At 39.8% G+C, this 15,384-nt stretch overlaps 1 protein-coding gene across 2 annotated transcripts; it reads left to right on the top strand.

Annotated features, from left to right (window-relative positions):
* The first annotated feature begins 1,572 nt into the window (after nucleotides 1–1,572).
* NAPG (NSF attachment protein gamma) lies at nucleotides 1,573–14,411 on the top strand. 2 transcript variants are annotated; one of them, XM_066328906.1, is made up of 12 exons: nucleotides 1,573–1,736; nucleotides 3,956–4,023; nucleotides 5,176–5,260; nucleotides 5,851–5,868; nucleotides 6,427–6,457; nucleotides 6,919–7,028; nucleotides 7,206–7,296; nucleotides 7,997–8,067; nucleotides 8,934–9,012; nucleotides 9,503–9,582; nucleotides 10,317–10,446; nucleotides 11,410–14,411. In XM_066328906.1, exons 1-12 carry the CDS (start codon nucleotides 1,681–1,683, stop codon nucleotides 11,557–11,559), a joined length of 969 nt encoding a protein of 322 aa, XP_066185003.1. In that variant the 5' UTR covers nucleotides 1,573–1,680; the 3' UTR covers nucleotides 11,560–14,411. The 2 variants fall into 2 exon arrangements, with proteins under 2 accessions (XP_066185003.1, XP_066185012.1); XM_066328915.1 differs by having other exon boundaries at nucleotides 1,574–1,736; nucleotides 7,230–7,296.
* Nucleotides 14,412–15,384: the final 973 nt, after the last annotated feature.

Genomic DNA, 15,384 nt, shown 5'->3' with positions numbered 1-15,384 from the left:
CTTTTTTCCCTACTTTGATCTAGGATACAGAATAACAGTATTTAAGATTTAGTTTGGGTTTTTTCCACCATCTGCAAGAGATGATAACCTCTCAAGTGCAATGCAAGAACCAAAGTCAGAAAATTAAGTGTCCATGTCATCAAGGGAATGTGGGAAAAGTAAAATGAAGGGAAAGCAATTCAGACTTGTGAGTTTTATGACTACCTAGAGTAAAACAAATCATGTAAATATTGCTTCTTTTCCCAGTTTGATGTAGAAACTTGTAAAGCTCTGATTCTGTAAATGGTTATGGACTTTCAGAGAATCACAGAATATTGAGTTGGAAGGGACCCATAAGATAATTTCAATGACTTCTGGGCTCTGTGAAGTTCTGCAAATTTAACTGGCTTCTTGCTTTGCTTTCTCTCTCCTGTGTTGATAAATACATCACTTATTCAGATTGGAATAAAATAATGATGCCCAAGTTAGGAGAATAAATACCTTCCTGGGTTCAATGACTGATCTTCTGTTTCTCAGAGACGTTTCACATTAACTGCTTTGAAGGTATCAAAGAAACTGGACATATGAGCATAGCAGAGACTTAGCATTTTTGACTCGATTACTGAGTGTATAATTTGGGCATGATTGTGTGGCCTGTGTGAGCAATTTTGGTGTGCTCAGCCACCGCTCACACCTTCCGCATCAGATCGCTGTGCCAGCCCTGCTGGAGACACCCTCTTGTTTTGACCAACACTGAGTCAGATCGTGCCTCAGAACTGCCTCTGGAGGCATCCCGAAGGTAGGGCACGCAGTGCTACTCAGCCTTTGGCCTCTGAGTTGTGCACTGCTAAAAAAACTGGCCACCTTTGAATACCCTGAGAAAAGCAAGTCTTGCTCATTCCTGTTTCTAGGCTGTGTCCTTATATAAAAAAGACAAGGAGCTACTGGAGAGGGTCCAGCAGAGGCCACAAAGACCAAGCATCTCTCTTATGAGGAGGGCTGTGGGAGCTGGGCCTGTTTAGTCTGAAAAATGAGAGGGGACCTCATCAATACATATAATATCTCTCAAAGGAGGGTGTCAAGAGATGGTGTCAGGCTCGTTTCCGTGGTGCTTACTGACAGGACTAGGAACAATGGCCACACAATAAAATGCAGGAAGTTCCACCTCAACACGAGGAAGAACTTCACGTTGAAGGTGGCAGAGCACTGGAAGAGGCCGCCCAGGGAGGTCGTAGAGCCTCTCTGGAGACATCCAAAACCCACCTGGACGCGTTCCTATCTCACCTACTCTAGGTAACCCTGCTTGACAGGAGGGGTGGAGCAGATGATCTCCAGAGGTGCCTTCCAAGCCTAACGATCCTGGGATTCTGTGTGATTCCGTTTATAAACAACCCTCTGTCGGCCTAGCACGCGGAGGCGCCCGTCCGCGGAGCGCGGCACAGCCCAGCGCGCACAGGCCGCGCCGGGGCTCCCCGCCGGGGGCCGGCCCTGGGGACACCCCGGGCCTGGGGACACTCCGGGGACACCCCGGGCCTGGGGACACTCCGGGCCCTCCGGCCGCGGCGCAGGCGCGGGGAGCAGGCGGGGCCCGGGCCGCTCCTCCCCGCTGCTCCCGGTTGCCCGTGATCCCTGCGCCGTTCCGTAGCCGCATCGCAGGGAGGCGGAGGAGCGAGGCCGAGCCCGGCCCGCCGCGCTGGCGAGATGGCGGCGCAGAAGATTAACGAGGCGCTGGAGCACATCGCGAAGGCGGAGAAATAGTGAGCGGAGGGCAGCGGGGAGGAGGGTGCGGGCTGGGGCGAGCTCGGCACCCGCGCTGTCCGGGCCGCCCGGCGTCCGTGCCCGTTGGGGCGGCGTGTCCCCTCCCGGCCCTGGCAGGGGGCTGAGGAGAGGTCCGTGTGCCGGGGGCGGCACATCGGGACAGGAGGAGGGAGGGTGGCAGGGCGCAGGAGTGGGGGGCATGACTGCTCGGCCCCTTCTCTGCCTGAGGACGCCCTCCGTGCGGGGCTGGGTGCTGTAAGGGCCTGGGTGCTGTAAGGGCCTGGCTGCTGTAAGGGCCTGGGTTGCTGTGAGGGGCCTGGGTGCTGTAAGGGCCTGGGTGCTGTAAGGGCCTGGGTGCTGTAAGGGCCGGGTGCTCTAAGGGCCTGGGTGCTGTGAGGGCCTGGGTGGCTGTAAGGGCCTGCTGCCCCGGCCAGGGACAGTAAAGCGGCCCTAAGGCTCCACTGGGGAGGCGGTGCGGCTCAGGCCTGGAGCCCGAGCAGTTTCCTTTAGGGCCGTGTTGGTCTCTATTGCTCCCACCCGGACGGCAAAGTGAGGACTGTCACTTCTGCCCTTCTGGCTGAAGTTAGTGGGAGGAAGACAGGTCACGGAATCAATTAGGTTGGAAGGGTTCTGAGCTGATCGAATCCAACACTGTGAGCCAGCACCACTCAGTCAGCTAGACCAAAACACTCAATGCCGCATCCAGTCTCCTTTTAAAACACCTCTGGGGATGGTGACTATCACCTCCCTTGGCAGCCCATTCCAATATCTAATACCCTTTCTCTGAGAATTTCTTCCAAATGTCCATCCTAGACCTCCCCTGGCACATCTTAAGGATATAGACGAGTGGGAGAAAAGAGTTATGGAGACTGTTGGATAAAAGGGCTTCACTTTGCTGAGGTGGTGTGCATTCTTTTTTTGCCCGTGGGAAATTGAGACTGGTGCTTCTTAGGTGGCCTCAAATACCTGTATTTACATTTATCTTGGAGAGCTTAACATCTATGATAGTCTGTTAGTGTGTATTTCAACACTGAGTATAGCCATTTTTCTTGCAAGTCTGAATCGCTCAGAGTGCAGTATAGATGTAATAGAGCTGACTAATTCCAAGGATGCCAATAGTTTAGTAAGAATAGTGACAAGCCCTCTGGAAATCATGGATCAAATGTGTAAACTGGCATAGGGAGAAAACTTGGAAACCAAAAATACTCAGCATATCTTACTCAAGTTACTTGACCGAAAGTGCCCACCAGCAGATTTAATTTTAAGCTTATCTGGAAAGCACTTGAAGGAAAAGGCCCTGAGACCTCAAATTGTGTGTAGATTGGGTGCATTGTGTATTTCAGCTTGATGCATTTGAGACTCTGACTGTGATAAAAGTAACAGAATATAAAGGTGTTTGTTAGAGTTGCACACTGTGGCCATCATCGGAGAAAGGCAACAAGACTTCCTTGGTTTTTCCTAAGACTTCTCAGGATCTTAGGATCCATATACAACTATTTTGCCAAGTACGCAAAGAATGTATTGCATATAATGTGTTGGCCTACAACAAATATGTAAGCAGACTGTAAAATTATGGTAATATTTTAATTTCTTTTAGAAATGAGAAAGTCAGCATATTGAATTCCAAACTGCCTGATGACTCACCTAATTTTCCAATGTTCATTTTCCCCTATGTGTCTATGCCTACATAGTGTGGCATGATCTATTTTAGTGTCTTTTAGTGAATGATCTATTGTAGACACATACATGAACATGTGAGTCTTTGTGTTGGTAAGTAAATTCTTTTATTTGTGTACGCATTGAAGAGTTTTTGATAATTCTCAGAAGAAAAAAAAATCCTGTAGGGGAATGCTGGAAACTTCCTGATGTGCGAAAAAAAAAAATGGTCAGGTGTTGTATTAGAAATCTGGAGATACCATGTTGATGTAGGAGGAAGTATTTTTCTTCTGCTGACTTCTTACTGCTGAGAAGATGGACTTGGGAAGACTCCCTGGGAACAGGAGAAGCATGTTACAGTGGGGGTTGTAACTGTGGGAGATAATTGCAGTGCTTTATGCAATTCTTAACAGTGCTGGTATTTGTTGTTATGGTAGTGATGCCACCATAATTTTGGCACAGGTAATTGTTCATTTCCAGGGGTATTCTAAAGTTTGAAATGTATCTGAAGTGCCTTGATGGTAAAACATAAAATCTTTACTAACTGTTTCTTGTGTTTTAGCCTGAAAACTGGATTCTTAAAGTGGAAACCAGATTATGACAGTGCAGCTACTGAATATTGGAAGGCAGGTATGTGTGGCTGTAAAAATGGCCATGTATATTTCAAATTATTCATCAAACTTAGTCCCTGATAATGTTTACATATTTTATTACATTGCTGTGTAATAAAATTGTTGTGAAGACCAAATGTAAGGTGAAACAATAAAGGTGAAACAATGAAATTTATTTTACAGTGCTTGGTAGCACTGTAAAATAAATTTCAAGTTGTACTTGGAGATCTAGAACAGTTTCCGAAACCAATTTCCTTTTCAAGCTTCAACTTCTATTTTTTATATTGCTATATGTGGCAAAAATAAAGGTTTCTTTCCTTCTTTCACTTGTCCGCCCCCAAATCCTGTGACTTTATCTACAAAACAACAGACGTTCAAGCTGGTTTTAAAATTTTGCTTTATCATCATCTTATCAAATATGCCCTGTCAAAGTCTGTCTCAATAAGGTGAGATGCTGCCAGGTTATGGGGTTTTTTTTCAGGCACAGTAAGGTCTCGTTCCTCCCTTTTTCCGCTGCCAAGTGACACACTGAATATAAAATCCTTGCTAGTTGATTTATTTTTGTTCATAAGCATTTTCTTCTTTCTCATAGTAATAATTTGTCATGGTCTTTTGCCTTCTTACTCTGGGCATTCCTACTTATTCACCTAACACTGAATACAAAAATAGGAACTTGGAGGAACAGCTAGAGCATTTATGAATTGAAATTTATTTTAAATCTTACTTTATATTTTATTAGTTAAACGAGATAGCAATGCATATTTATACCCTGAAATGATTGTGCTGAAGAAGTTATGGGTATGGTTTGTGGTTGGCATGTTTCTGACTTTGTATAACTCCTAAGATTAACATTATATAAATATGCATTTCTCCATTTCTGTCATTAAAATACAGCATGAGTGACTCTCAAAGTCCAGCTAAACACATTAAGACTACACATGTATGATACTGTGGATATGTATAGAAGTGGTGTTGATAATAAATGTCTTTAACAGTAACTAAGTAATGAAACATGGAGAACTATCTGGGGTTTTTGGGAAGACATTGGTGAACTGTAACCATGTATTTAAAGAGCCTGTTTGCATCTTTAGGTAGCTAAACTCTCGAGCAGCAGTGGTAAAAAGAACAAGATGTCAAGTTGTAAATAAAATCCTTATTTGCTTTTTTGCAGCTGTTGCTTTTAAGAATGCCAAGCAGTTTGACCAGGCACGGGAAGCCTGTCTGCGGGAAGCTGAGGCACATGAAAACAATAAAGCGTATCTTTTCATTGACTGAGATTCTTTCTTTCCAAAAAGCTGCCTAGTTGCTGCTTAGATTGGAGTCATGGGGGTTGGGGTAGAAGGTTATTTAATATATTTGCACATTTTATTAGTGTAACAGAATTACTTTTTAATAAAAAGTCTGTTCCTGTGTGCTCTGAGTGGGAAAACTAAAGAACTCTTGATGAGAAAGTTAATGTTGTCCCAAATAACAGCTGACAGGTGCCTGAGATACCTAGGTACTGCTTCAGAAATTTAACTGGTTTTTAATTAGCTACTAATGCATAGTATAAACTAAATGAAGCTCTGACGTTATTACAGTACTTGTAGTACTATTTAATAAGCAGGAACCTCTTAAGTAAATGTGCTTTTTACAACTTTATATGTAGCTATACATTTATTGCATTTATTCTGTCCTTAAAATTATTTATTTTCAACAACTTCCCTGCAGTTGGAGTCAGTTCTATTTGCCTTTATGGGGTTCCTTGCTTTGAAAATAGTAGTTTTGTAAGATTTAGTGTATTAGTATTTTTCCTGCATTATATTTTTGTGGCTTTTGTCCTTGACTTCAACAATTTTATGTTCAGTCTCTTTCATGCTGCCAAGTAAGTAGAGACGTGCTAAGTAATCTGAAACAGATTTTTTAACATTCAGTAGAAGCATGAACTGTTATTTTGATCTCACCATAGTAAGTGTTCTGATTCAAGTAATTTCACTGCTTGAAAATTAGTTCAATGCAAGTGTGAGCTAGGAAAGTCTGAAAACCTGTAATGGCCACCTGAAAAAAATAATGATTTTGGCATTCTTCAGCACCTTTTGATAGCAAATATTTTTTCTTAGATGAACTTCTCATAATTTTGAAATGCTACGCTGTTGAGCTAATTAAGAAATTTTTAATTAAAGGGTACTTCAGAGAAGACAGTAATTCAAATACTGCCCGGGGATCAGGTTAGAATAGATTTTTTACCAGGGAGTGTGGTTGAATTTTGTGGAAGATAAAGTTACACATGTGCTGTGTCATTAAATAAAACACTTGAAACATCCTCAAAGCATTAAATATTAACAATGAAGATGTTAGTCAGTGAACGTTAACTTTTGCTTCATAACTACAGCCTGTTGTAATACACCATCTCTAACCAAATTGTACATTTTTTTCTCTACAGAGCTTATGAACAAGCTGGCATGATGCTAAAGGTATTCTCATTTACTAGCTTTTATTTTTAAATTCTATTTTATAGTGACGAATATTGTGCACTGCACCATTTTACAAATATATGTAAGCAAATTGCATATTCAAGTGAAATTTTTTTATTGACTCATAGTCCTCACCTCTACCTTCAGTAGATGAGGAAAGCAACATTTGTATTTGGGGGGAAAAATAGTTTTCCTTTTGTAAAAGGAAAGAAATGTTCCTCGTGTCAGAAGGTAGCAGATGGCTGGTGCTGCTTTTACTCTAAACTGCCACAAGTTCATGACTTACACAAAAGTTTAGTACTTTAAAGTGAATTTTATGGAGTTGGTGGTCAACTTTCACTAGCTAGCCCTACAAGTTTGTAAATAAAAATTGGAATCTAAATAAGTTACTGCTTTGATTTGTGTCCTTGCACATAAGCTCCTTTGCTGAGAACAGTGTTCCTGTGACTGTTGCCTTGTAGGAGATGCAGAGGCTCCCTGAAGCAGTTCAGCTGATCGAGAAAGCCAGCATGATGTACCTGGAGAATGGGACACCAGACACAGCAGCCATTGCTCTGGAACGGGCTGGAAAGTGAGTCTGACCTATTGGTGGCTGGAATCTGTGCAGGGCATGGGTATATCTGTGGTTTTCTTTTATATCTTTTTGATGCTTTCAGGTAAAAAAAATATTTTCCTTTCATCTGAAGGGATTTCTTTTATATCTTTTTGATGCTTTCAGGTAAAAAAAATATTTTCCTTTCATCTGAAGGGAAAATATTGATGTTTGTTACAGGTTAATAGAAAATGTAAGTCCGGAGAAAGCTGTGCAACTCTATCAGCAAGCAGCATCGGTGTTTGAAGTAAGTGGGGGATTTTTGTGGGTGTTCTTGGTTTGTTGGGTTTTTTTCCTTTCAGCTAGAAAATAATAATTTAAAAAAGCCTAAGATTAGGTTCTAATTATGTTTCCTTCTATTTTACACCAGTGGCTGAGTAATGAGGCTGAAGGCTTCTCATGTTTCATGAGGAGGATGATAAAGGATGGAGAAGTCTCGAGATGACAAAAGTTAGGAGTCAGTTTGCTTTTCCTTTTTCTCAGTTTAGGACTTGACAGAATCTGAATTTTGTGGTTCAAGTGTTCTTCCTCTTGTTGGGCAGCACAGAGGGCAGAGAATGTGTCTCTCCTGATGAGTACTGGAACCCAAAATAGTTTGAAATCCCTGAAGGCACAGGAGAAAAGATTTTGCTTGGTGCTCCACCCATTCCATGAGGCAATGATTTGCCTTTTTGCAAGTGTCTTTGGTGTACTTCTCTATTGTCAGTTGTCATTTGTTTCCTGATTAGCAAATTTGCCTTGACATCCCTCTGCTGAGCAGATCCCTACAGGAGCCTGGCTGTGGAACTTGGGAGCACCAATGCACTTCATGTTTCCCTTGAGTGTGTCAATTGCTGATCTAATAACTAACAGTTCTTCTAAGTTACAGGTGACATGCTTAGATTAAGGTCTAGTGGTCTTAATTCTGTCCAAATGAAGCAAGAATGTCTGAATTTTTTATTCTCTAGAATGAAGAACGTTTACGGCAGGCATTAGAAATGCTAGGGAAGGCGTCAAGACTTCTGGTCAGAGGGCGCAGGTATAGCTTTATCCTTTTTTGTTCTTTTAATGTAATTGAATCTTAAAATGTGATTTTGATTGTGGTTTTTCGTCTTGGCGCTGTTTGGTTTATGTACTATTCTTATTTGAGACTTGCTTCAAACTAAGATCCAGTTTCTGTGGGATATGCCATGTTCATCCAGGAGCCACCTGTTTCGTGTTCTGGGATGGGAGAATGTGAGCTGAAAGACTTTTTCTCTGTCAGAACAACAGTTTTCATTAATTCTTAAACTACCTCAGGATTTTTTCTGGGTTTTTTTTCCAACATTAATATGTAGAAAGTACTTGAAAGTCTTCTATAGCTGTGGGATACAAAACAGAGGAATTAAGACTGACTTGAGAAAGAAATCTGCAGCAGTCTGATTCCGGACTTCTTAAAGAAGAATGAATCTTGAAGTCTCAAGTGAGACAAGTTTAATTGTAAATTGCTTACACCAGACTTGACCTTCAGTTCATCTTAGACTTGCTTCACTGAAACATTTAGGTTCTTTAAGAACTATATTGCTAGTTTATGGATATCAGACTTACTGATAGCTTATAGTAACTTCAGGACATACAGAAACACTGTAGTGTATGTAACGAAGTGTTCATCTTGTGCAATGTTACAAAAAACAAGGGTTTGCTGAATAAAGACCAGAGATATTCTTAGCATGCACACAAAAGGAATTGCTGACTATATATTTACCTACTCGGTTAGTAAGATCTGCTGCTGATTTTTAGTTGTGTTCCTGTTTATTCCAGTACACTTGGCATTGTATTAGTTAAACACCTTGTAATCAGCCTTGGGTTCATTGTGTTGTATTCCTGGCACTGATACTTCTGGGTTTTTTTTTTGTTTTGTTTTAGATTAGATGAGGCTGCACTGTCTCTTCAAAAGGAAAAAAGTATTTATAAGGAAATTGAAAACTACCCCACTTGCTATAAGGTAAATTCTAAGAACAGCTTCTGATAATACATTTCAATTTTTAAATTTTTTTTGTTATTGACATCTGACAGATGATGGCTACCTCTTGATTAAGCCATAAATTTCTTGCTAAATGATGAGAGTTTGTGCTGGTGTTTCCCCAAACTTTAGCTGTGCTTTTCTAATTTTTAAGATAATATGCTGTTATCTACAAGAGCTGCCAAAACCAAACCATGTAAAAATAAAGATGTTATCAAAAAACAAGCTACAAAAACTGTTACTTGGGACAACAATCCATAAAAAAGTTAGGAGGTAACCTATTTCATAGGAGCTGAGGAGATGGCTCTCTTCTTTTTCACTAGATTATTCTGACTCACTTGTGTCAGTTTCTTAGGATGATTGTGGATTGTAATGACCTTTCTCATGCTAGATACTACCAGTCCACTATTTTTCTCATATTTTATTCTTAATTTCTAAAGAATCATAAGGCTTACTTGTTTTTTTTGTTTAGAAAACTATTGCTCAAGTCTTAGTCCATCTTCATAGAAATGATTATGTTGCTGCAGAAAGATGTGTGAGGGAAAGCTACAGGTAAGTCTACTTTGTGTCTTGTAATTTTAAACTGATTGTTTCACTAGTGTAGATCTATCTTGCTTGACATTGTTCTTCTATAAATTTTTAACCTTCATTTCTGTTGACTTACAGTAAAGTAATAATGTTCCCTGGTGTATGGCTATCAGCAATCTTTTTAACACATGAAAGATTTAGCTGTAATGGCTACAGTGATTCTTCCTAACAAACCTAAAATACAAAGTCATAAATAACTAGTTACATGTGACAGGGGAAATAAGATAGAAATTAAAAGTTCTTGCCATGTTACAGGAGAAAATTTTGGATTAGTGTTTAACCCTGGCAATTCTTCATTTTAACTTTCATTGGAACTTCAGTAGCAAAATGTCAAAACAACATGTTTTTACTTAAACTGTGTTTTTAGTGAAGTGAACATATGTGTAAGTTAAATTGTACTAAATTTACCTTTGGAAATAACCTTTTGCGGTCAGTCTTTAAACATCTTGCTTATGTTTTCCAAATCTCCAGTTTTATGTACAGAAGCTCATGACAGAATTTTTGTGTATGTAATGTGGAAAAAGAGTTTTTTTTACCTGTACTGATCAGGTAAAAAAAATGCTACAAGTCCAGTATTATTGTTTTGTCTTGACTATGATTGTGGTCTTACTTGCAGTGTGCAAACTAATGTTACTAAAGTTTAATTTTTATGGATATGATTCATGTACCTGAGGAAATCAGCTTTTAATTTCCTTCAGTATACCAGGATTTAATGGAAGTGAAGATTGTGCAGCACTGGAGCAACTTTTAGAAGGGTATGATCAGCAAGATCAGGATCAAGTTTCTGAAGTCTGTAATTCTCCACTCTTCAAATACATGGATAATGATGTAAGTAGATCCTGTGATTGGGGTTTTTTTTTCAGGTTAAGAGGGTGGAGTTTTTTCCTAATAGAGGAAAATAAGAAGAGCACAGTCCATGTATTTATTGTGACCTCCTGCCATGCTGCCCTTTGGCTGTGAGCTTCCTGCATTCTTTTACTTTGCCTGCCCATGATGGTGCTGCCTGCCTTTCAGATGGTGTGAAGGAATAGCTGAAAGAACAGCTTGTTAAGGATTTGCTGAATTTGTTTGATGAGTTGACCAAAAATCAGTCCTCCTCTGCTTGCTTCCTTAAGGGCAAGAACAGTTTGCTGCTTCTGCTTTTTCTCAGAAATACCATCCAGCAGATGAATGTGCATAAACATGAACAAGCATGATGCCTACAGGATGGCATAATTGAATGTTTTTTCCCACTGCTTATTCTTAGCAAGTGACTCACTCAGGATAGATTTTGAGTTTAGAGCAAATAGTTGTGTCTCCCCACCATTTTTTATTAAATTGAATTTGTAAATTGTAGGAAGTATAAGATAGGAAAGGTGTGAAGTAATGGAAACATCCATCTCTGCCAAACCTTGTAGCAGTATTGGCTAATTTTAATTCATTGAACTGTAAAAATTAAGTCACTAGTGTTGCTGAACAACACTTGTAAGACTGTTTACGTGATCTAATGCCAGATAATGTATGAAAAGCTATATACTGGAATTATTTCTTTTCTACATAAAGCTTGAACCAGAGAAGCTATGTTGCAAATTTATTCAATAATAAGCAGCATTAATACAGATCTCATACCCCATTCTCAGAGTATTTGAGAGAGAGAAAATTGAACTAATGTTATGTTTATTCCAAGCTGGAAAAATACACCCTGAGAGCATCATCACTCTGTTTCTGTACTGAATGTTGCCTGCTTGCTTATTGTGAGCATCAGTCAATTTTATGATAGTACAGAAATTAAACGTGCCTTGTTATTGTCAGTATGCCAAGCTTGGTCTTACCTTGGTGGTCCCGGGAGGTGGAATCAAGAAGAAGTCACCAAACGCTGCCCAAGACAAAGCCAGAGGACCAGCTGCAGTGGGCTCTCATGCTGATGAGGAAGAGGATGAATATTCTGGTGGACTGTGCTAGCTACATGGCTAGATTGTCGTAAATATCTGACTGACCTGTGATGTTGAGCATATCCAAAGGTACCAGATTTACCAGAGCTTCATTGCAATTGTGATGTGGGAATCCTAATATTAACTTGGCAGCTTCTGGGTACAGTGCAGGAGAAAAAGCATGATTGTAACCCATCATCTTGAAACATCTTTGGACTTCATCTCTTACCTGGCAGGAGCTTCCTAAGGGTCCTGCCTTCAGCTGATGGGAAAAAAATTGAGAAGAGTTTTACTAAAAGCACAGTTTAAAAGAAACCCAAACCTCAGAAGCACTGGAGGGAGAGCGGTACAAGATTTTAAATGCTGGATTTCAACAGCTGACACTTCTGGTCCTAGTAAGATATTTGCAGTTATTTTCAGAATTAAATGTATTAAATTAAATCTGGCTTTTTATCCCCTGTTTAAGACCATTTAAGGCAAACTGTGCCAGGCAGGATTTTTTACTTGTGTAAGCGCTAGGGGGAGCATTCAGTTTGTTTTCAATATGTTTTTACTCCATTGGGGAATATTATTTTAATACCTTATTTTTTACGGCATCCCCATGAGTGTAAAAAACACTAAGTCAGCTAGGTTGAAGTTATCTTGCAAGCCTAAAAATACACATCTGCCTTTCCTCATAAGAAGTTTATTGACCTGAAGTACTTGGAAGTAAATGTATCCATGGTGTTTGTAATGAGCACCTTAAACAAGGAAGGAGTGAACAACCATTCTCAGCAGCGTTTTTGAAGCGTGCCATAACCAAAAAAACTCTTGAAGTTAGCAGGTAATGTGCACTGAATATAAACTTCTGAAGACAAATGTTTAACAAAAGCTTAGGTGGAGTGTTTTAGTGATATGTTTGAGTTCCTGAGTGTCCTAGGTGTTTATTTGCTAATCAGTATGCTACTCTATGAAGACATTTGATTGTTCCCTATTTTCAAAGCATTGAACAGGTATCTCCTATAAGTGATGTTTTTCAAACTAGCTTAGAATCCAAGGTTACCAAATTTTTATGCATCCTATTTTTCTGTTTGGTTTCAAGTCATCATGTCTTTTGCAAGCTTCTTTGGTGTCCTAAATTTGTTTCACCATTTTATGCTTAAAAGATGTTAAGTCTAGAAGTTGTTCCTGTGGCTTGTTTCTTTAGCAGGACCTAAGCAAGGTCTGCACTAGGGTGACTTCACTTGGCATCCAGCAGGGATTTGTGTGTTATGCCCAAAGCTCTGTAAACAAGAGATCAAAAGCACAGTCTAAACTGTTGGGATAGTTTCTGCCATATTAAGGAATTGGATGGCATCAAAGATCAAGCACATGTCTGACAAAATTATGTTAGGTATAATTGTGATGAAGATTCAAATCTTAGAGGGCTAATGTTCACTTTTCTTGGGATGAATAGCACTCAGTAGCATTGAGCTGGGAGCACAAACTGCAGCATAATTTTCTGTCACGTTAGAAAATCACATTATTCAATTTAATAGGTGTTTAAAAACCAGGTTTTTTGTCTTTGTCTTGTGTAATAAGAACCATGAGTTTTAAAGCTATTTAATATGCACCTGTGGTTCTTCACTATCTGATGGGTAATTTCCCTTTGTTACTGATGATGCTTATGAAAGTTTTTGGCACTATGAAATTTTAGGAAGTGAGTTGCTTTTCTCTGAGAAATCTTGCAGGTATACATGAAAGATGGTTTTAAAGACTTTCCTAGAATTCTAGAACTCTTCTAGAATTTTCGCTGTTGGAGAAACTGAGTTTAAATTCAGTTTAACTGAATTTTAACTTCTGGATTTGTTAATCAAGTTGAACATAACACTATGGCAAGTCCTTATCACAGGTAGGAAAAAAAATGCACATGTAGGAACTCAGGGAACAAGACTAAGTAATTTTTTTCAATCATTTCCTGTTCCTTCTAGTTCTGAAATCAGTTTTATTGTGTGAGCACAAGGAGTCTGCTTTTTGTGTGTGTGAACAATTGCATGTATCTGAAATGATGAGTTGCATAAGAAAATTTGGAACTTTGTGTGCTTCTGTGGAAGAATTTTCAGATTTATTTAAACTGTGCTTGTAACCCTAACAGGCCCTTAAAAGAAAAATAAAAATGTATGTGTTACATTTTTAAAACACACTTTCCATATAGCCAAAAAAAAAAAAAAAATGTGCAAAACTGTCTTCCCCCCTCCCTCAAGTTGTTTCTTTGTTCTGTGCCAAGTGTGGAAAATCTGGGACAAAAGTGGCTGGTACTAAGCTGCCATTGAATTGACATTTCTGATTCTTAAATGTAGAATCTTAATCTTTAATTGCAATGTTGCTGCAAAGACCAAATCTGCAGAAATGGAAGTATCTGAAAATAAGATGGTCTATTTTATATAACTTATTCTCCTATTTTAGATAGTGAAAGTATGTTAGGAATGTCAACTGCCTTTTAGTAAATGTTTAACTATATAAGAAACTGTCTGTATATTATGTGTTAGTGTTTGTTTCTATCTTTCAAAGCAATTTGCACACTTATGTAAATAGCATTTAAGTGATCTATAATGTAAAATATAACATTTGCAGCAAGAAAGTTTTGAAAACCAGTGTTGACTGTAATGAAAAAATAAAGTTAAATTGTGCATGGAGGCTGAGCAATGGCCAATGCAATGTATATGTAAAATCAGATGATTTCTAAATTATCTGTAACTTAATACTCAGATGATGAAGTGCAGTGTGAAGCCTGTGCTTTACTTGTTCTTTTCCCAAATCTGTGGTGTGATAGAGTACAAAATGTGTTTGTAACAGCTCTACAGATGCTGCCTCTTGAGAAGAGGCTGTGTGTTTCACCAACATAAAAAATAAAACTTGAAATTAGTGCATGTGTGATAGCTTTCTCTGTTATTGATCAGGTCCTGCTGAAGGCCACCATTTGAAAATGAATGTTAATTATATTTAATTTGTCACCGGGATAGATTTTCAAGGTGTTTTCTGGCATGAGAATACAAGATTGTCATAATTCAAGTTGAAATCAATGGGGAGTTCAAAAAACAGCTAGATTTCACACAACGTAAGGATGTGAATTCTGTAGCTCTTTGGAGACTTCATAATTGTAGAAAAAACACCTTTTCTACTATTTTAAACTGTAAATTGCTGGAATATTTGAAGGTTGAAGAATCTGGTACTGAAGTCCTACCAGTGTAGTAGGAATTGTTCCTTACATGCTGCAAATATGCAGCTGTATAAAATTATAAGAACTAAGCTGCTATCAGGAAAAAAAGGAAAAAAAAAAGAAAAAAAGCGCCATGTCATCTAGATTTATTATAAGTAGTGAACTTTTTTTGGATGCAGGAAATGGAAAAAAGAAGCGACCCCAACCTCTACGACTAGTAGTGGTAATAAAATTGGAGGAAGTAGATGTAACTTTAGAGAGCAGAAGGGAGCCGCTTGGGATCTGCGGTTTGAGCCTCAGCAGGGACGTGAATCACCGAGTTAATGGTCTGTAGGGGCCAGCATGCCCAGGGGCTGGGCTCGTCTCTTCCTCTGCCTCGGGACCTGTTGGCGAGGATGTGCACGGCTGTTGTCTCTGACCGCCTCCCGCACGGCTGGCGGCTGTTCCAGAGCTGCTGCCTTTGCCCTTCCGCCGCGATTTCCAGAGTAGCCGTCAGCCTGGAACAGGAGCGGAGAGGCAGCTGCGGGGCTGCACGTACGTTTCGAGAACATGTGGCTGCTGTGATTCATCTGCCGAGCCCGGTGGGAATAGTGGTAAGGAGCGTGGCCGGACTCCGCAATGCGCGCCGCCAGCATCTTCGCTGCTGTGCGACCAGTTTGGACTGCGCCACGGAAACGT

The sequence above is a fragment of the Sylvia atricapilla genome, chromosome 1 (genome assembly GCF_009819655.1).
Source record: "Sylvia atricapilla isolate bSylAtr1 chromosome 1, bSylAtr1.pri, whole genome shotgun sequence".
NCBI classification, from domain to species: domain Eukaryota; kingdom Metazoa; phylum Chordata; class Aves; order Passeriformes; family Sylviidae; genus Sylvia; species Sylvia atricapilla.
This window is presented reverse-complemented; position numbering and strand designations above follow the sequence as displayed.

Coding starts and splice junctions, on each gene's coding strand:
- NAPG (XM_066328906.1), top strand. CDS start 1,681: ATGGCGGCGCAGAAGATTAACGAGGCGCTGGAGCACATCGCGAAGGCG. Junction 1,737..3,955: donor ATCGCGAAGGCGGAGAAATA/GTGAGCGGAGGG, acceptor CTTGTGTTTTAG/CCTGAAAACTGGATTCTTAA. Junction 7,297..7,996: donor AAGCAGCATCGGTGTTTGAA/GTAAGTGGGGGA, acceptor TTTATTCTCTAG/AATGAAGAACGTTTACGGCA.